This window comes from Oncorhynchus gorbuscha, unplaced genomic scaffold (assembly GCF_021184085.1).
Source record: "Oncorhynchus gorbuscha isolate QuinsamMale2020 ecotype Even-year unplaced genomic scaffold, OgorEven_v1.0 Un_scaffold_4300, whole genome shotgun sequence".
Taxonomy (NCBI): Eukaryota; Metazoa; Chordata; class Actinopteri; order Salmoniformes; family Salmonidae; genus Oncorhynchus; species Oncorhynchus gorbuscha.
Window position 1 is genome coordinate 1,993 of NW_025748346.1, and position 21,418 is coordinate 23,410.

At 41.6% G+C, this 21,418-nt stretch overlaps 1 protein-coding gene across 1 annotated transcript; it reads left to right on the top strand.

The window, feature by feature from the left end:
- Positions 1 to 5,020: 5,020 nt before the first annotated feature.
- On the top strand, positions 5,021 to 12,822 carry LOC124028499 (nuclear GTPase SLIP-GC-like). The gene is made up of 9 exons (XM_046340539.1): positions 5,021 to 5,486; positions 6,862 to 6,995; positions 7,069 to 7,251; positions 7,526 to 7,680; positions 7,789 to 7,915; positions 10,984 to 11,092; positions 11,769 to 11,899; positions 12,002 to 12,086; positions 12,184 to 12,822. Exons 1-9 carry the CDS (start codon positions 5,336 to 5,338, stop codon positions 12,255 to 12,257), a joined length of 1,149 nt encoding a protein of 382 aa, XP_046196495.1. The 5' UTR covers positions 5,021 to 5,335; the 3' UTR covers positions 12,258 to 12,822.
- Positions 12,823 to 21,418: the final 8,596 nt, after the last annotated feature.

Sequence of the window (21,418 nt, forward strand, 5' to 3'; positions counted from 1 at the left end):
GCATAGAACGACGGGTAGATCTTCGTCACCGGGCTCGTGGAAGAGAGCTCGCATCAACGGTGTTTCCCTGCTCCGCATCGCAACCATCTCCCTCCTCTGGCTTTGAGACTGAGCCCATGCAGCTGGGAGGGATTCGCATCTCGAATAAGGAGAGGGAACGGAGGATCACCAACCGCCTGTGCCTCTATTGCGGAGTTGCTGGACATTTTGTTAATTCATGTCCAGTAAAAGCCAGAGCTCATCTGTAAGCGGAGGGCTACAGGTGAGCGCAACTACTCAAGTCTCTCCATCAAAGTCCTGTACTACTTTGTCGGTCCACCTACGCTGGACCGGTTCGGGTGCTACATGTAGTGCCTTGATAGACTCTGGGGCTGAGGGTTGTTTCATGGACGAAGCATGGGTTCGGAAACATGACATTCCTTTCAGAGAGTTAGAGAAGCCTACGCCCATGTTCGCCTTAGATGGTAGTCATCTTCCCAGTATCAGATTTGAGACACTACCTTTAACCCTCACAGTATCTGGTAACCACAGTGAGACTATTTCTTTTTTGATTTTCCGTTCACCGTTTACACCTGTTGTTTTGGGTCATCCCTGGCTAGTATGTCATAATCCTTCTATTAATTGGTCTAGTAATTCTATCCTATCCTGGAACGTTTCTTGTCATGTGAAGTGTTTAATGTCTGCCATCCCTCCCGTTTCTTCTGTCCCTACTTCTCAGGAGGAACCTGGCGATTTGACAGGAGTGCCGGAGGAATATCATGATCTGCGCACGGTCTTCAGTCGGTCCCGAGCCAACTCCCTTCCTCCTCACCGGTCGTATGATTGTAGTATTGATCTCCTTCCGGGGACCACTCCTCCTCGAGGTAGACTATACTCTCTGTCGGCTCCCGAACGTAAGGCTCTCGAGGATTATTTGTCTGTGTCTCTTGACGCCGGTACCATAGTGCCTTCTTCTTCTCCGGCCGGGCGGGGTTCTTTTTGTTAAGAAGAAGGACGGTACTCTGCGCCCCTGCGTGGATTATCGAGGGCTGAATGACATAACGGTTAAGAATCGTTATCCGCTTCCCCTTATGTCATCAGCCTTCGAGATTCTGCAGGGAGCCAGGTGCTTTACTAAGTTGGACCTTCGTAACGCTTACCATCTCGTGCGCATCAGAGAGGGGGACGAGTGGAAAACGGCGTTTAACACTCCGTTAAGGCATTTTGAGTACCGGGTTCTGCCGTTCGGTCTCGCCAATGCGCCAGCTGTTTTTCAGGCATTAGTTAATGATGTTCTGAGAGACATGCTGAACATTTTTGTTTTTGTCTATCTTGACGATATCCTGATTTTTCTCCGTCACTCGAGATTCATGTTCAGCACGTTCGACGTGTTCTACAGCGCCTTTTAGAGAATTGTCTCTACGTAAAGGCTGAGAAGTGCTCTTTTCATGTCTCCTCCGTTACTTTTCTCGGTTCCGTTATTTCCGCTGAAGGCATTCAGATGGATTCCGCTAAGGTCCAAGCTGTCAGTGATTGGCCCGTTCCAAGGTCACGTGTCGAGTTGCAGCGCTTTTAGGTTTCGCTAATTTCTATCGGCGTTTCATTCGTAATTTCGGTCAAGTTGCTGCCCCTCTCACAGCTCTTACTTCTGTCAAGACGTGTTTTAAGTGGTCCGGTTCCGCCCAGGGAGCTTTTGATCTTCTAAAAGAACGTTTTACGTCCGCTCCTATCCTCGTTACTCCTGACGTCACTAGACAATTCATTGTCGAGGTTGACGCTTCAGAGGTAGGCGTGGGAGCCATTCTATCCCAGCGCTTCCAGTCTGACGATAAGGTTCATCCTTGCGCTTATTTTCTCATCGCCTGTCGCCATCTGAGCGCAACTATGATGTGGGTAACCGTGAACTGCTCGCCATCCGCTTAGCCCTAGGCGAATGGCGACAGTGGTTGGAGGGGGCGACCGTTCCTTTTGTCGTTTGGACAGACCATAAGAACCTTGAGTACATCCGTTCTGCCAAACGACTTAATGCCCGTCAAGCTCGTTGGGCGTTGTTTTTCGCTCGTTTCGAGTTTGTGATTTCTTACCGTCCGGGTAGCAAGAACACCAAGCCTGATGCCTTATCCCGTCTGTTTAGTTCTTCTGTGGCTTCTACTGATCCCGAGGGATTCTTCCTTATGGGCGTGTTGTCGGGTTAACAGTCTGGGGAATTGAAAGACAGGTTAAGCAAGCACTCACGCACACTGCGTCGCCGCGCGCTTGTCCTAGTAACCTCCTTTTCGTTCCTGTTTCCACTCGTCTGGCTGTTCTTCAGTGGGCTCACTCTGCCAAGTTAGCTGGTCATCCCGGTGTTCGAGGCACTCTTGCGTCTATTCGCCAGCGCTTTTGGTGGCCGACTCAGGAGCGTGACACGCGCCGTTTCGTGGCTGCTTGTTCGGACTGCGCGCAGACTAAGTCGGGTAACTCTCCTCCTGCCGGTCGTCTCAGACCGCTCCCCATTCCTTCTCGACCATGGTCTCACATTGCCTTAGACTTCATTACCGGTCTGCCTTTGTCTGCGGGGAAGACTGTGATTCTGACGGTTGTCGATAGGTTCTCTAAGGCGGCACATTTCATTCCCCTCGCTAAACTTCCTTCCGCTAAGGAGACGGCACAAATCATTATTGAGAATGTATTCAGAATTAATATATAATAATAATAATATATGCCATTTAGCAGACGCTTTTATCCAAAGCGACTTACAGTCATGTGTGCATACATTCTACGTATGGATTCATGGCCTCCCGTTAGACGCCGTTTCAGACAGAGGCCCGCAATTCACGTCACAGTTTTGGAGGGAGTTCTGTCGTTTGATTGGTGCGTCCGTCAGTCTCTCTTCCGGGTTTCATCCCCAGTCTAACGGTCAAGCAGAGAGGGCCAATCAGACGATTGGTCGCATACTACGCAGCCTTTCTTTCAGAAACCCTGCGTCTTGGGCAGAACAGCTCCCCTGGGCAGAATACGCTCACAATTCGCTTCCTTCGTCTGCTACCGGGTTATCTCCGTTTCAGAGTAGTCTGGGTTACCAGCCTCCTCTGTTCTCATCCCAGCTTGCCGAGTCCAGCGTTCCCTCCGCTCAAGCGTTTGTCCAACGTTGTGAGCGCACCTGGAGGAGGGTGAGGTCTGCACTTTGCCGTTACAGGGCACAGACGGTGAGAGCCGCCAATAAACGCAGGATTAAGAGTCCAAGGTATTGTTGCGGCCAGAGAGTGTGGCTTTCCACTCGCAACCTTCCTCTTACGACAGCTTCTCGTAAGTTGACTCCGCGGTTCATTGGTCCGTTCCGTGTCTCCCAGGTCGTCAATCCTGTCGCTGTGCGACTGCTTCTTCCGCGACATCTTCGTCGCGTCCATCCTGTCTTCCATGTCTCCTGTGTTAAGCCCTTTCTTCGCACCCCGTTCGTCTTCCCTCCCCCTCCCGTCCTTGTCGAGAGCGCACCTATTTACAAGGTACATAAGATCATGGACATGCGTTCTCGGGGACGGGGTCACCAATACTTAGTGGATTGGGAGGGTTACGGTCCTGAGGAGAGGAGTTGGGTTCCGTCTCGGGACGTGCTGGACCGTTCACTCATCGATGATTTCCTCCGTTGCCGCCAGGATTCCTCCTCGAGTGCGCCAGGAGGCGCTCGGTGAGTGGGGGTACTGTCATGTTTGTCATTTATTATCATGTCTTGTCCCTGTGCTCCCCATTCTGTTCGTTTCCCTCTGCTGGTCTTATTGGGTTCTTTCCCTCTTTCTATCCCTCTCTCTCCCCCTCCCCTCTCACTCTCTCGCTCTCTCTTCTCTCTATCGTTCCGTTCCTGCTCCCAGCTGTTCCTATTCCCCTAATCATCATTTAGTCTTCCCACACCTGTTCCCGATCCTTTCCCCTGATTAGAGTCCCTATTTATTCCTTTGTGTTCCGTTCCTGTCCCGTCGGTTCCTTGTTTAGTATTCACCATGCTGTGATTGCGTTTCGCCCTGTCCTGTCGTGTTTTTGCTGTGATTGTGTATCGCCCTGTCCTGTCGTGTTTTTTGCCTTCATCAGATGCTGCGTGTGAGCAGGTGTCTCTGTCTACTACGGCCTGCGCCTACCCGAAGCGACCTGCAGTCTGTGGCCGCTTCTCCAGTTATTCCCCTCTACAGACTAGAGGATTTCTGTTATTCCCTGTTTGGACTTAAATAAACTCTGTTTCTGTTAAGTCGCTTTTGGGTCCTCTTTCACCTGCATGACACTTACGGGTATTCTTCAACATAAATGCGTAAAACTACGTCACAATGCTGTAGACACCTTGGGGAATACGGAGAAAAAGTAATCTGGTTGATAGCCCATTCACTGCTCAATAGGGACGCATTGGAACGCAGAGCTTTCAAAAGATGAGTCACTTCCGGATTGGATTTTTCTCAGGCTTTCGCCTGCAATATCAGTTCTGTTAATACTCACAGACAATATTTTTACAGTTTTGGAAACTTTAGGGTGTTTTCCACCCTAAGCCGTCAATTATATGCATATTCTAGCATCTTGTCCTGACAAAATATCCCGTTTACTACGGGAACGTTATTTTTCCAAAAATGAAAATACTGCCCCCTAGTCACAAAAGGCTAAGGATATGAAAAAATATTTTATCTAACAAAACAACACTTCATGTTATCTCTGGGACCCTTTGGATTATAAATCAGAGCAAGATTTCAGCATGTAAGTACACATTTCACCTTCAGAGGTGAATTTATCGAACCTATCATGGTGAAAAAGTGTTTTGTTGTTAGGAGCTCTCCTCAAACAATAGCATGGCATTTTTTTCGCAGTAATAGCTACTGTAAATTGGACAGTGCAGTTATATTAACAATAATTTATGTTTTCAGCAGATATTTGTTGTTTCTTTAAAATCTGCGATCTTGACATAACGCACTGCATGATTTACAACTGCTCCATTGACGGAACACCAATCCTTGCTCTTCCACTCATTCACCAACACCTCAAGTCCTCAGGATCATAAACCCTTCTGATACTCATACAGCACATTTGGTGTGATAGGATTTGTGGACCACTATAAAAAAAATGTTTAAGATAATTATTGAATTTTAAAGGTCTTTCAAATAGAAATGACAAAATACTCAAAAGTCATTGAAAAACTGTTTTTCAACGGCATGTAACAGAAATATAGCCCATCTCTTACTGCATTAGTGTAATGTGTAAATTGTTCTTACCCATCTAATAAATAAACCTCAAGTCAGATATTTCTAATGTTTTAAATAAGAACATCTACTCCATTCTATCAAATGCCTTGGGTAGACATGGGTACGAGGCGAATCCGAGCTACTGTATTTCAAAGCCTAATATGGAAAATATAATTGATAATTTATTGATTTTTCTCATACAACTCCTCCAGAAACCTTTCATTCAAATGGAAAACATCTTCCAAGTGTTTACAGTGAGTGCTGAGGAATTTCAGAATGATGAGAATCCCATTCTGGAACAAGAACAGACAGGTAAGATAAGTGTTGACATGAAAGGCGTTCAGCAAGACAAACACCATTGTTATCTAAAAAAAAGCTAAGAAATTCAATTTATTTTCTGTAACCATGAACATTGGCTAACAGTAGCTAACAGTCTGAGAAGGATGTGAGTAACAACGAAAGTAACTGTTTTGGGTCTAAACTGCCACTACAAATAACAATGTGATGATTGAATCTCTTAATACATGTAGTAAGAACAGCAAAATCATTTTCAAGTTGAACATTGTCGCTAAAATGCCACAGTAACCCCTACAAAAATGAGCTATTTGCGACTTCACAGTAATATTTTTGCATGTTCATTCAACCCATTCAACTGAAATTGTTGAACTATTGAGCCTTTTCAAATTGACAACAATACTGTGTTTTGAGCTGTGATGAATCTCTCTTGGACAAGTAACATAAATAGTACTAGCACTTGTTGAACGACTGTGGGATGTGATGACTAACAAGGAACTTTGTTCCAGTATGCAGACTTTTCATCACTGATCATATGTACAAATCACAATTTCACAGGAGCTCTCATCTTCTGAATTTTAAACTTGCCTGGAAATGGTGGATAGTTTCCATTTAGGGGGGTTGACACATCACTAGTCTTCATAGTATACCCTTACAGAAAAAACACATGATTTCATATGTGGAAAATCCCATGAAAATGGTATTTCACATGTGAAATCATATGAAACCATATAGTTTTGGAACACTTCACATGTGATGATATTTGTCACGTTGGTATGATGGATCGGGAGACAGGCGCAGGAATGCGTAATAGGGTTTTATTTCACCCAAATTACAGCGTGCCATGTAAAGGCACGGGGACGAAGACCAAACAAACACGTGTAGAAAATACAGGGTTTGAAACCCAAACAAAAGAGCGAGCAGTACCTTGAATATATACACAAGCGCACAATGATACCACACGGGACGAGATCCATAATCATCTGAGCAATACATGTGACACGAAAGCCATAACACAGCACAGGTACTCACATGCACCAACGGACATTGGAACAATAATCGACATCCCAATGGTGAAACAAAGGGCACATTTATACAAATACCAAAAGTGGGAATGGGGACCAGGTGTGTGTAATGACACAGTTCCGGGGGGGATCTGTGACAATCTTTCACATGTGGATATGGGGATTTTCACGTGATCACATAAACTTTCACATGTTGATTCGAAATTTCACATGATGCTCTGCAAATAAAAATGAGCCTGTAGGATGTACCCAGAAAGTAACAGTATGTACTCTACCAACAACTTTTTACCTGAGGCTAGGGTTTCAGAGACGGACAAACAGATCTTGAATATCTTATTGTATAACAACTTTTTTCACTAATGTTGCAGAGATACCACAACTCAAACAAGTTCTGGAGGATATGAATGAGAGACACTCAAAGACTGCAGTTAAAGACTATATATCTGGAGTCTATGGGATCCTCTCCTTGATCAAAGCGGCCAACTCCAACGACTCGACGATGGTATGACATGCAAAAATCTATCTAGTGAAAGTAAGTCGTGAATGAATTGTCCTTCTTTGATTTTGTGTCTTAGGTTGAGATGAAATCAAACATGTACCAACTGCTAAAGGATTCACTGGAGGAGCAGCTTTCTACCATCACATCCCTCTTGACAAAACATTACAACGACCTTAAAAAACTCCTGTCAGAGGGAGTTGCCAAGTCAAAAAAATCATGCTTGCAGATTGCCAAGGAGAAAGTAATCACACCAGAGGCAGTGAGTTTAAGCTAACTGAAAATCATGTTTATATACTCTATGTACAGTAGCTAGTTATCTTATCTCTTGTGATACCTATCAAAGCAATTCGGCATGTCTACACTTTGTCAGAGTCCCGGCAGAAGGCTAGACATGCTGAAAGCATCAGAGTTTTATGCATGTTGTTCCATTGAACAATTCAATAATTCATATTTTAATTGCAAGAAGAGTGCATTCGTCCTTCTTGTTTTTGATAGAATATGCTAATATTTTTCCATTGTCAAATTCTTTTTAGAAAAAGGATGGCAGAGGATACCATCGTACATTGTCATCTTTATGTAGGAATAAGGGGTTCTGTAGGTCAACAAATGGAGACATCACAGACCTCAACAAAACGTTGGCTGAATCTATGTACACTGCCATAAATGAGAAATTTGCTGTAATTTTCCCGTAAGTACTATTCTCACAGAGCCAATTATTCTTTCACATTAGTCAATTCATTATCCCTATTTGAATAAAGGACAACTAATGGTGTGGTTATAATTTATTGTTTCAAAGAAATGCTGGAACAACAGGAGAATCAATCTATGAGAAGATCTGCAACTTCAGCATCATCTCAGACAACATGGCCAAGGAGTGGGAGAACAGCCCCATGTCTCTGTATCTGATGTTTCTCACCACCGAGGTATAGTGGGGTGATTTGTCCTTGGCACACTGCAAGCATGATATATTTGACTAGATAGTGTCATTTTCCTGAAGGAAATGTTGTGCTTGCTTTAGCTTTCCAAAAGTATTTTTATGGTAGTAGAAAAGCAAATGTGTTTTAGTAGAAGTAGTGACTGTATTTGTAGTAGTCGGGTAGCTTTTAGTGGAATGCAACAGAGGTTGCCAACCTTTGTTGCTTGGAGCGTGTTTATGGCTTTGTAAGCTTCTTACTGTAACTACAATGGTTGTAATGGGTCCTAGGTGTAGCTGGTGTAGAGAATCAGGCGCAGGACTGCAGATATGAGTAATCAACATACTTTTACTCAAACTGTCAAATAAACAAAGTAACAAATACACGCACACCATCACATACTGAAAATACAACAAACAATCACTCACAAAAAAACATGGGGGAACATAGGGTTAAATAATGAACCAGTAATTGTGGGATTGAAATCAGGTGTGTAAAACAAAGACAAAACAAATGGAAAATGAAAAGTGGTGGCTAGAAGGCCGGTGACGCTGAACGCCGCCCAAACAAGGAGAGGGACTGACTTCGGCGGAAGTCCTGACAATGGTGCTCTCACAGTGAAAAGTTTAGCTACTATCATAATGTCAGGCATTATCCAGTCCATTGAATCAGCATGTGTTGTGGGTGTGACTTTTTTACCAAGATGCTACAGCGAGTAAGAGAAATTAGCTGCACCTAGTTAATTGATTACCCTATCCAGTGTGCGGGGAATTTTGGGAATATGCCATGGCCCAGCTGCCCACTAGCAAACTCACTTTCGTAAATTCAGTGGTAGTTGAAATAGCCTAGTGATTGTAGCGTAGTAGTAGTAGTAGTAGCAGTAGTAGAAGTAGTAGTAGTACTTATTTTTATTTATTTAACTGTCATGCTGGTATAAAGGATTTGGAGACAGGCGCAGGAATACATAATCTGAGTTTTTAATACACCCAAAACAAACACGTATAGAAAACACTGGGATGTACCCAAACAAAAGAGCAAGGGTAAACCTCTTAGAACGACATGGGACGAGACCCGTAATACACACTGCACAAAACACGCAGCACAGAAGCCAAGACAACGCATAGGTACTCACACGACCAACGGACATGGGAACAATAATCGACAGCCCAATGGGGAAACAAAGGGCACATTAATACAAATACAATCAGTGAGGAATTGTAACCAGATGTGCATAATGACACAGTTCAGTGCAGCCTAGAAGGCCGGTGACATCGACCTCCGGAACTGGTGGACAGAATGAGCAGCAGTACCGGGGGATTCATGACATTAACCTTTCTTTAACTAGACAAGTTAGTTGAGAAGAAATTCTTATTTGCAACGACGGCAGAGCCACATCAAAAATACTGAACAAAATGTTGAATGCAAAATCTGGAGTGTTGGTCCCATGTTTCATGAGCTGAAATAAAAGATAACAGAAATGTTCCATATGCCAAAATGCTTACTTGCCCAAAATGTTGTGCATACATTTGTTTAATGAGCATTTCTCCTTTGGCAAGATAATCCATCCACTTGACAGGTGTGGAATATCAAGAAGCTGATTAAACAGCATGATACTTACACAGGTGTGGATTTTGCTGGGGACAATAAAAGGCCACTTTAAAATGTGCAGTTTTGTCACATAACACAATGCCACAGATATGTCAAGTTTTGAGGGAGCGTAGAATTGGCATGCTGACTGCAGAAATGTCCACCACAACTGTCGCCAGAGAATTTGATGTTCATTTCTCTACCTTAAGCCAACGTTGTTTTTGAGAATTTGGCAGTACGTCCAACCATTCTCACAACTGCAGACCACATGTATGGCGTTGTTTGGCAGAGCAATTTCCTGATGTCAACGTTGTGAACAGAGTGCCCCATGGTGGCGGTGGGGTTATGGTTTGGGCAGATATAAGCTACGGACAACAAATACAATTGCATTTTATCAATTGCAATTTGAATGCGCCGAGATACCGTGACGAGATACCGTGACGAGATTCTGAGGCCCAATGTCGTGCCATTCATCCGCTACCATCACCTCATGTTTCAGCATGGTGATGCACGGCCCCATGTCGCAAGGATCTCTACACAATTCCTGGAAGCTAAAAATGTCCTATTTCTTCACCAGACATGTCACCCATTGAGCATGTCTGGGATGAGCTGAATCAAAGTGTACAACAGCATGTTCCAGTTCCTGCCAATATCCAGCAACTTCGCACAGCCATTGAAGAGGAGTGGGACAACATTCCACAGGTCACAATCAACAGCCTGATCAACACAATGCGAAGGAGATGTGTCGCGTTGCATGACGCAAATGGACATCACACCAAATACTGTGACCAACCGATACATATCTGTATTCCCTGTCATGTGTGAAATCTATAGATTAGGATTTCAATTGACACATTTCCTTATATGAACTGTAACTCAGTAAAATCTCTGAAATTGTTGCATGTTGGGTTTGTTATCATTCAGTATAGTTGATAGAATTTCAATTAAAAGTAAAAATTACTAACAAATATATTTTCACAATGAGTGAGACATAAGGTAATACAGTAACATTTTACATCAAGTTCTTAAACATGTAATATTTTTGTGATTATAAGTATAGCGACATTGTTGTTACATAGGACTTGTGACATGTGTATGTACAGTAGTAACAAAAACGTTTAGCTCATTACTATGCAATTAAAATGAAATTACCACAGTACTATGTAACAGCATAGTACAGCATGTTTGTCCAAAAGTAATTTGTTTTATTACACAGGAACAATAATAGTTTAATGTTCAGTGAGAATGCTATTAGTAACAACATTTTGCTGTTAAGTGTCAACTCATGACGAAATTGCAAGCATTTAAAAAAAACAGTCTGTTTTAGATTGAAATTTGAGGTGGGGTTTTGCCGAGCTTACTTTAAACAGTTGAGCAGTAGTGGGCCAAAGTCAGAAATGTGGAAACTTCTAGAGTGGTCTTGCTAAAGCAAGGCACATAAATTATAAGAGAAAAATGCGCCTGAATAAAATATCTTCTCCATCCCAAAGGAAAATGTTTTGAAGGATAAACTAAAACGAGATGTCGTCCTGAGGAAGAAAGTGATTTATGAATCTCTGACTGACGAAGTCAAGACCATAATGTGCCCATGTTATGAGGGTGAGTCACCAGTTTGATTATGATGAACTAAGAATCTTTAGACAGCAAGATTTTAATAAAGTTAATAACGAACCTTCTAATTACGTATTTGATTATTTAAACCTAGCTGTGATTACTTCATTTCAATCTATGTTTTTTATTTTAGATGTCATTATGACTATTGTATTGAAGAGGATAATACATGCACTGAGTGTAGAAAACAGATCCATGCTCTTTCCATGACATAGACTGACCAGGTGAATGCTATGATCCTTTATTGGTGTCACTTGTTAAATCCACTTCAATCAGTGTAGATGAAGGGGAGGAGACAGGTTAAAGAAGGACTTTTAAGGCTTGAGAAAATTGAGTCATGATTGTTCCATTCAGGGTGAATGGGCAAGACAAAATATTTAAGTGCCTTTGAACAGGGTATGGTAGTAGGTGCAAGGCACACCGGTTTGAGTGTGTATTAAGAATGGTCCACCACTCAAAGGACATCCAGCCAACTTGACACAACTGTAGGAAACATTGGAGTCAACCTTTGTCCAGAATCCCTGTGGAACTTTTTCAACACCTTGTAGTGTCCATGTCCTGATTAATTGAGGCTCTTGTTCCTAATGTTTTGTACACTCAGTGTATGTACCATGTATAATAGATTATCTCATGTTCACAAACAACAATTATTGTGTGTTTTAAGAGGCTTCAAACATATCTGGAAAGGGAACCTTGACGAAGACTCAGGAACTGCTGGTCCAGCACATCGACTCATCGAAAAACATGTTTGCCAATGCTCAGAAAAAGATGTTGGAAGGTTTTGAGAACCTAATGGTTTGTTGCTTTTATTTCACCATTAAAATTATAAATAAACAATTATAAATCAATAGCAAAAAGACATGAAATAGTGATCAGACTACATTTGATGTGTTATAGGAATACATAGAGCAGATGCTGAGAACCGAACTACTGGAGTCATTGAAGCGGTCCCTGAAGACCCCTAACAGTTTATCTCTCCCAGGTAAATGACAAGTTGCTCTATTCTTAACTTAGCCCTGTTATGTTCTATATCTCCTACCTGACTTCTGACTGAAGGTTATGCTTGTGATTTACTTCAGATGTCAGTGAGCAGTTGAAAAACATGGAGACCTACAAGATGTTGGCTCTAAGAGATCGCACAAGCCAAATCTGACTGTTGAGAAGAGTCATAAAGCAGAAGTAGTGACATGATGGTAAACCATTCAAAACCCTTGGCTATAAAAATATATATACTCAATGTGTTGATCCTTTACATATTCTATACTCAATGTGTTGATCCTTTACATATTCTATACTCAATGTGTTGATCCTTTACATATTCTATACTCAATGTGTTTATCCTTTACATATTCTATACTCAATGTGTTTATCCTTTACATATTCTATACTCAATGTGTTGATCCTTTACATATTCTATACTCAATGTGTTTATCCTTTACATATTCTATACTCAATGTGTTGATCCTTTACATATTCTATACTCAATGTGTTGATCCTTTACATATTCTATACTCAATGTGTTTATCCTTTACATATTCTATACTCAATGTGTTGATCCTTTACATATTCTATACTCAATGTGTTGATCCTTTACATATTCTATACTCAATGTGTTGATCCTTTACATATTCTATACTCAATGTGTTTATCCTTTACATATTCTATACTCAATGTGTTGATCCTTTACATATTCTATACTCAATGTGTTTATCCTTTACATATTCTATACTCAATGTGTTTATCCTTTACATATTCTATACTCAATGTGTTTATCCCTTACATATTCTATACTCAATGTGTTGATCCCTGACATATTCTATACTCAATGTGTTTACATATTCTATACTCAATGTGTTGATCCCTGACATATTCTATACTCAATGTGTTTATCCCTGACATATTCTATACTCAATGTGTTTATCCTTTACATATTCTATACTCAATGTGTTGATCCCTGACATATTCTATACTCAATGTGTTGATCCCTGACATATTCTATACTCAATGTGTTGATCCCTTACATATTCTATACTCAATGTGTTTATCCTTTACATATTCTATACTCAATGTGTTGATCCCTGACATATTCTATACTCAATGTGTTTATCCCTTACATATTCTATACTCAATGTGTTGATCCCTGACATATTCTATACTCAATGTGTTGATCCCTGACATATTCTATACTCAATGTGTTGATCCCTGACATATTCTATACTCAATGTGTTGATCCCTGACATATTCTATACTCAATGTGTTGATCCCTGACATATTCTATACTCAATGTGTTTATCCCTGACATATTCTATACTCAATGTGTTGATCCCTGACATATTATATACTCAATGTGTTTATCCCTGACATATTCTATACTCAATGTGTTTATCCCTGACATATTCTATACTCAATGTGTTTATCCCTGACATATTCTATACTCACAATGTGTTTATCCCTGACATATTCTATACTCAATGTGTTTATCCCTGACATATTCTATACTCAATGTGTTGATCCCTGACATATTTTATACTCAATGTAAACAAATAAATTGGTATTATTTTGTTGGGTAACTGATCGGCACTCAGAACTCATTAAGAGGTTGCTTCTATCTTCAATATAATCATTCATTCAGAAGGTTATACACAAAATGGTGCAGTTTGAGGCCATGTGGTGGAGAGTGATCAAATCAAATGAAATCTTATTTGTCACATACACATGGTTAGCAGATGTTAATGCGAGTGTAGCGAAATGCTTGTGCTTCTAGTTCCGACAATGCAGTAATAACCAACAAGTAATCTAACTAACAATTCCTAAACTACTGTCTTATACACAGTGTAAGGGGATAAGGAACATGTACATAAGGATATATGAATGAGTGATGGTACAGAGCAGCATAGGCAAGATACAATAGATGGTGTCGAGTACAATATATACATATGAGATGAGTATGTAAACAAAGTGGCATAGTTAAAGTGGCTAGTGATACATGTATTACAAAAGGATGCAGTCGATGATATAGAGTACAGTATATACGTATGCATATGAGATGAATAATGTAGGGTAAGTAACATTATATAAGGTAGCATTGTTTAAAGTGGCTAGTGATATATTTACATCATTTCCCATCAATTCCCATTATTAAAGTGGCTGGAGTTGAGTCAGTGTGTTGTGAGTGTGTTGGCAGCAGCCACTCAATATTAGTGGTGGCTGTTTAACAGTCTGATGGCCTTGAGATAGAAGCTGTTTTTCAGTCTCTCGGTCCCAGCTTTGATGCACCTGTACTGACCTCGCCTTCTGGATGATAGCGGGGTGAACAGGCAGTGGCTCGGGTGGTTGATGTCCTTGATGATCTTTATGGCCTTCCTGTAACATCGGGTGGTGTAGGTGTCCTGGAGGGCAGGTAGTTTGCCCCCGGTGATGCGTTGTGCAGACCTCACTACCCTCTGGAGAGCCTTACGGTTGAGGGCGGAGCAGTTGCCGTACCAGGCGGTGATACAGCCCGCCAGGATGCTCTCGATTGTGCATCTGTAGAAGTTTGTGAGTGCTTTTGGTGACAAGCCAAATTTCTTCAGCCTCCTGAGGTTGAAGAGGCGCTGCTGCGCCTTCTTCACAATGCTGTCTGTGTGAGTGGACCAATTCAGTTTGTCTGTGATGTGTATGCCGAGGAACTTAAAACTTGCTACCCTCTCCACTACTGTTCCATCGATGTGGATAGGGGGGTGTTCCCTCTGCTGTTTCCTGAAGTCCACAATCATCTCCTTAGTTTTGTTGATGTTGAGTGTGAGGTTATTTTCCTGACACCACACTCCGAGGGCCCTCACCTCCTCCCTGTAGGCCGTATCGTCGTTGTTGGTAATCAAGCCTACCACTGTTGTGTCGTCCGCAAACTTGATGATTGAGTTGGAGGCGTGCGTGGCCACGCAGTCGTGGGTGAACAGGGAGTACAGGAGAGGGCTCAGAACGCACCCTTGTGGGGCCCCAGTGTTGAGGATCAGCGGGGAGGAGATGTTGTTGCCTACCCTCACCCCCTGGGGGCGGCCCGTCAGGAAGTCCAGTACCCAGTTGCACAGGGCGGGGTCGAGACCCAGGGTCTCAAGCTTGATGACGAGCTTGGAGGGTACTATGGTGTTGAATGCCGAGCTGTAGTCGATGAACAGCATTCTCACATAGGTATTCCTCTTGTCCAGGTGGGTTAGGGCAGTGTGCAGTGTGGTTGAGATTGCATCGTCTGTGGACCTATTTGGGCGGTAAGCAAATTGGAGTGGGTCTAGGGTGTCCGGTAGGGTGGAGGTGATATGGTCCTTGACTAGTCTCTCAAAGCACTTCATGATGACGGAAGTGAGTGCTACAGGGCGGTAGTCATTTAGCTCAGTTACCTTAGCTTTCTTGGGAACAGGAACAATGGTGGCCCTCTTGAAGCATGTGGGAACAGCAGACTGGTATAGGGATTGATTGAATATGTCCGTAAACACACCGGCCAGCTGGTCTGCGCATGCTCTGAGGGCGCGGCTGGGGATGCCGTCTGGGCCTGCAGCCTTGCGAGGGTTAACACGTTTAAATGTTTTACTCACCTCGCTGCAGTGAAGGAGAGACCGCATGTTTTCGTTGCAGGCCGTGTCAGTGGCACTGTATTGTCCTCAAAGCGGGCAAAAAAGTTATTTAGTCTGCCTGGGAGCAAGACATCCTGGTCCGTGACTGGGCTGGATTTCTTCCTGTAGTCCGTGATTGACTGTAGACCCTGCCACATGCCTCTTGTGTCTGAGCCGTTGAATTGAGATTCTACTTTGTCTCTGTACTGATGCTTAGCTTGTTTGATAGCCTTGCGGAGGGAATAGCTGCACTGTTTGTATTCGGTCATGTTACCAGACACCTTGCCCTGATTAAAAGCAGTGGTTCGCGCTTTCAGTTTCACGCGAATGCTGCCATCAATCCACGGTTTCTGGTTAGAGAATGTTTTAATCGTTGCTATGGGAACGACATCTTCAACGCACGTTCTAATGAACTCGCACACCGAATCAGCATATTCGTCAATATAGTGATGTGGGCGCTGGAGATGGGGGTGTGAACAGATGGGTCTGGGCAGATGTTATGTAGTTGTCGTTTGTATGTGTATGTTTGGTATTGTTTATAAAGATAAAATAAAATCGTTAAAAAATGTAAATAAGGAAAAATGACAAGCTTGCAACACGCATCTGATTTTAGGATTTATTTGATTTATTTTGTTTAGAATTTTCCTTGTAACCACAACGTCACAAATAATTGAACACACACAACACTTGGTCAAAACATTTCTTTATTGAAGACGATTATAAATAATGTTGGTATTAATTTATTTTGATCCAAAGCCACAAATGAGTGAGTCACTCAGCTTTATGCCAACAAATATAGCTTTATGCTGTGAAATAACCTACTAAATAGGCCAAGCCTAAACTAATATATTAAGTTGCCTAAATAAACTAGTGCCTTACATAAATAAGTGAAGTAGCTTAATCAGTGAAGTAGAAGGACCCCGTGTTTCAGAAAATCACTTTATAGAGAGGCAATGACACTTTCACACTGTAGTAAATAAAGCCAGTTCGTTATTTAGAATGATTTCTTTCTGTTTTTAGAGACAGATGTTGCAGTCAATTAAACTCGTTTTTCAACCACTCCTCAAATGTATTGTTAACAAACTATAGTTTTGGCAAATCTGTTATGACACCTACTTTGTGCATGACACAAGTCATTTTTCCAACAATTGTTTACAGACAAATTATTTGACTTATAATTTACTGCATCACAAATCCAGTAGGTCATAAGTTTACATACACTAAGTTGACTGATTTTAAACAGCTTGTACAAATCCAGAAAATTCTGTCATGGCTTTAGAAGCTTCTAATAGGCTTGACATCATTTGAATCAATTGGAGGTGTATTTGTGGATGTATTTCAAAACCTACATTCAAACTCAGTGCCTCTTTGCTTGACATCATGGGGAAATCAAAAGAAATCAGCCAAGACCTCAGAAAAGAATTGGACACCTCCACAAGTCTGGTTCATCCTTGGGAGCAATTTCCAAATGCCTGAAGGTACCACGTTCATCTGTACAAACAATAGTACGCAAGTATATACACCATGGAACCCCGCAGCCATCATACCACTTGGGAAGGAGACGTGTTCTGTCTCCGAGAGATTAACATAATTTGGTGAGAAAAGAGCAAACCAATCCCAGAACAACAGCAAAGGACCTTGTGAAGATGCTGGAGTTAACAGGTACAAAAATATCTATATCCACAGTAAAAACGAGTCCTATATCGAAGGCCGCTTAGCAAGGAAGAACCCACTGCTCCAAAACCGCCATAAAAAAGCCAGACTATGGTTTGCAACTGCACATGGTGACAAAGATTGTACTTTTTGGAGAAATGTTCTCTGGTCTGATGAAACAAAAATAGAACTGTTTGGCCATAATGACCATTGTTATGTTTGGAGGAAAAAGGGGGATGCTTGCAAGCCGATGAACATTCCATCCGTAAAGCACGGGGGTGGCAGCATCATGTTATAATGGTGCATTGCTGCAGGAGGGACTGGTGCACTTCACAAAATAGATGGCATCATGAGGCGAGAAAATGATGTGTATATATTGAAGCAACATCTCAAGACATCAGGAAGTTAAAGCTTGGTCACAAATGGGTCTTCCAAATGGACAATGACCCCAAGCATACTTCCAAAGTTGTGGCAAAATGGCTTAAGGACAACAAAGTCAAGGTATTGGAGTGGCCATCACAAAGCCCTGACCTCAATCCTATAGAAAATGTGTGGGCAGAACTGAAAATATTGTGCGAGCAAGGAGGCCTACAAACCTGACTCAGTTACACCAGCTCTGCCAGGAGGAATGGGCCAAAATTCACCCAACTTATTGTGGGAAGCTTGTGGAAGGCTACCCGTAACGTTTGACCCAAGTTAAACAATTTAAAGGCAATGCTACCAAATACTAATTGAGTGTATGTAAACTTCCAACCCACTGGGAATGTGATGAAAGAAATAATAGCAGAAAATAAATCATTCTCTCTACTGTTGATTCAAACATTTCACGTTCTTAAAATAAAGTTATTTCTTTCTGTTTTTAGAGACAGATGTTGCAGTCAATTAAACTCGTTTTTCAACCACTCCTCAAATTATAGTTTTGGCAAGTTTTGACCTAAGGCAGGGAATATTTACTAGTATTAAATGTCAGGAATTGTGAAAACTGAGTTTAAATGTATTTGGCTAAGGTGTATGTAAACTTCTGACTTCAACTGTAGCTAGCTAGCAGCAATTATGCAGTAATTATCTTAGCAAAAGACTGCAGAGCAGTGTTCAAACCTGAGGAATATATCAACTGTTCATAATAGTATAAACATCTATGGAATTATACAGTATAACATACTGTATTTAACAATCCATTGGGTGGTATGTGCCCTGGACAGAGAGAATTGGACAGCACCATCAGAGGGAGATTAGAGGGGGGCTGAACATAGGCTGATAGAAACATCAGGGGTAATGGAGTGAGGAACCTGTTATCCAGGGAGTTCTGCTTCTTCAGGATGTCTAATTTATTTATTTAACCTTTATTACCTATGCAAGTCAGTTAAGAACAAATTCTAATTTTCAATGACAGCCTAGGAACAGTGGGTTACCTGCCTTGTTCAGAAGCAGATTGACAGATTTTACCATTGCAGCTCAGGGATTCGAACTTGCAACCTTTCTGTTATTAGCCCAGCGCTCTATCCACTAGGCTACCCTGCTACCCATAAGCACCTCACTCTCTCCTCAGAGGTCTTTCTGTACCAAAGATGTGAAAAATTGGAGACAGTAAGAGATGTGAAGTATAAAACACAGTAGTTGATGTGAATTATAGAAGATAGTAAGAGATGTGAATTATAGAAGATAGTAAGAGATGTGAAATATAGGAGATAGTAAGAGAAGAGAAGTGTCATGACGTTGCCCTCTTTGGGTGTGGCAAGCCCCATCCCCCTCCCTGCCTCCCCCTTTCCTCCTTCAACTCGGCTGCTGTGGTCAGAGAGACGTCATAAATTCCTGAGGTTCTCCTCATGGACACACAGTATAGAGAGAGTAAATGTTCATAGAGAACAGTATAATTTCTTCCACCTCACAGAACTCGAGGTCCGAACAAATGTCATGTTCCCGAAGAAAGTGTAGAAGATCAGTGAAGAATCCAGCTACGAACTGGTCCGTTTGTTACAACTTGGGGAAGCTAATGGGAGACGGTGTGGCCACATTACCATAACGCTGTTTAAATAATAGCCTCAGATATGAGGTTTACATCTACTTGTTGTATAAGATTAATGAGTGAGTATGATACTGTTAACACAATTTTACAATGTGATTTTGGACTGTTTAATGAAGGAAAACTCAAAAAGGGAATTGGAGTTAACTAAAATCAAAGGACCGCCCCTGAGCCCAGGGTCAGGCGTCCTGGACAGCCCCTTTTCTGCAATTCCGAATAAAACCCGACTTTGAGAAATTATCACCAGACCATGTTTTTCTCCATTAGGAGAGGACAAAGGTTGTAGACCAATGCTGAATCTTTTCAACCATACCACGTGGTTACACTCTTAGACTATCGATACCAACAGAAGAAGAACAAGTGTTCGATATTAATTACTAGTCTGCTGCTAGGAATTCGGTATCATTGAACGACAACCCCCGAAACATTCATTCTATAACAAATGAATGAATGTCACTTTGAACTATCCCCTCTAACCAAGACAGAGAGAGAGAGAGAGAGAGAGAGAGAGAGAGAGAGAGAGAGAGAGAGAGAGAGAGAGAGAGAGGACGAAACTCTCCAAAAGAAACAAACTTTTCACCAGCGATCAAGACGACACACTGAGCGTAAATATAAACATTTATTGCAATTGTTCTCGAATGAGTGAGCGTTCATGTGCAAAGGATTAGCATTTCAATTGTTACAATTATCACTCTGTAGTGACTTCTTCGTCGACCCCCATTTCCCCTTTTGTCTAACAAGCTGCGATGCCGGTTTAGCCCACTAGGGCACATTCCCCTGTCATTTCTTGTAACCTCATTTACCTTGTTTGTCTATGCATTTCTGTGAATTACTGGGAAGGCCCTTTCCAGTGTTAGTAATAAATACATGATTTAAGACAATTGATGTATGGATGACTCATGGTGAAGACTGGGTTCGTGCAGATAACCAACAATTTACGATGTTTGGAATGAGACTAACGTGAGGTAAAGTAAATAATTCATTAATTCGAAGACTAATTGATCAGCTAAAATATCTGAAAAGTTATTTTAGGAAATGATAACTTTGTAATCTGAATATTTTTCCTTGGTGCCCCGACATCCTAGTTAATTACAATTACACAATTAATCAGTTGATCGCGTAATACTAATTACAGAGAATCTTTGATAAAAACTTTAAGTCTTCAATTTAATGATAGTAAGGACACGACAGAAGTATAGGAAACTGTAAGAGATTTGAAGTATAAAACACAGTAGTTGATGTGAATTATAGATGCTAGTAAGAGATGTGAAGTATAGGAAAGAGTCAAGATGTGAAGTATAGGAAACAGTCAGAGATGTGAAGTATAGGAAACAGTCAGAGATGTGAAGTATAGGAAACAGTCAGAGATGTGAAGTATAGGAAACAGTCAAGATGTGAAGTATAGGAAACAGTCAGAGATGTGAAGTATAGGAAACAGTCAGAGATGTGAAGTATAGGAAAGAGTCAAGATGTGAAGTATAGGAAACAGTCAGAGATGTGAAGTATAGGAAACAGTCAGAGATGTGAAGTATAGGAGACAGTCAGAGATGTGAAGTATAGGAAAGAGTCAAGATGTGAAGTATAGGAAACAGTCAGAGATGAGAAGTATAGGAAACAGTCAGAGATGAGAAGTATAGGAAACAGTCAAGATGTGAAGTATAGGAAACAGTCAGAGATGAGAAGTAAAGGAAAGAGTCAAGATGTGAAGTATAGGAAACAGTCAGAGATGTGAAGTATAGGAAACAGTCAGAGATGTGAAGTATAGGAAACAGTCAGAGATGTGAAGTATAGGAGACAGTCAGAGATGTGAAGTATAGGAGACAGTCAGAGATGTGAAGTATAGGAAAGAGTCAAGATGTGAAGTATAGGAAACAGTCAGAGATGAGAAGTATAGGAAACAGTCAGAGATGAGAAGTATAGGAAAGAGTCAAGATGTGAAGTATAGGAAACAGTCAGAGATGTGAAGTATAGGAAACAGTCAGAGATGTGAAGTATAGGAGACAGTCAGAGATGTGAAGTATAGGAGACAGTCAGAGATGTGAAGTATAG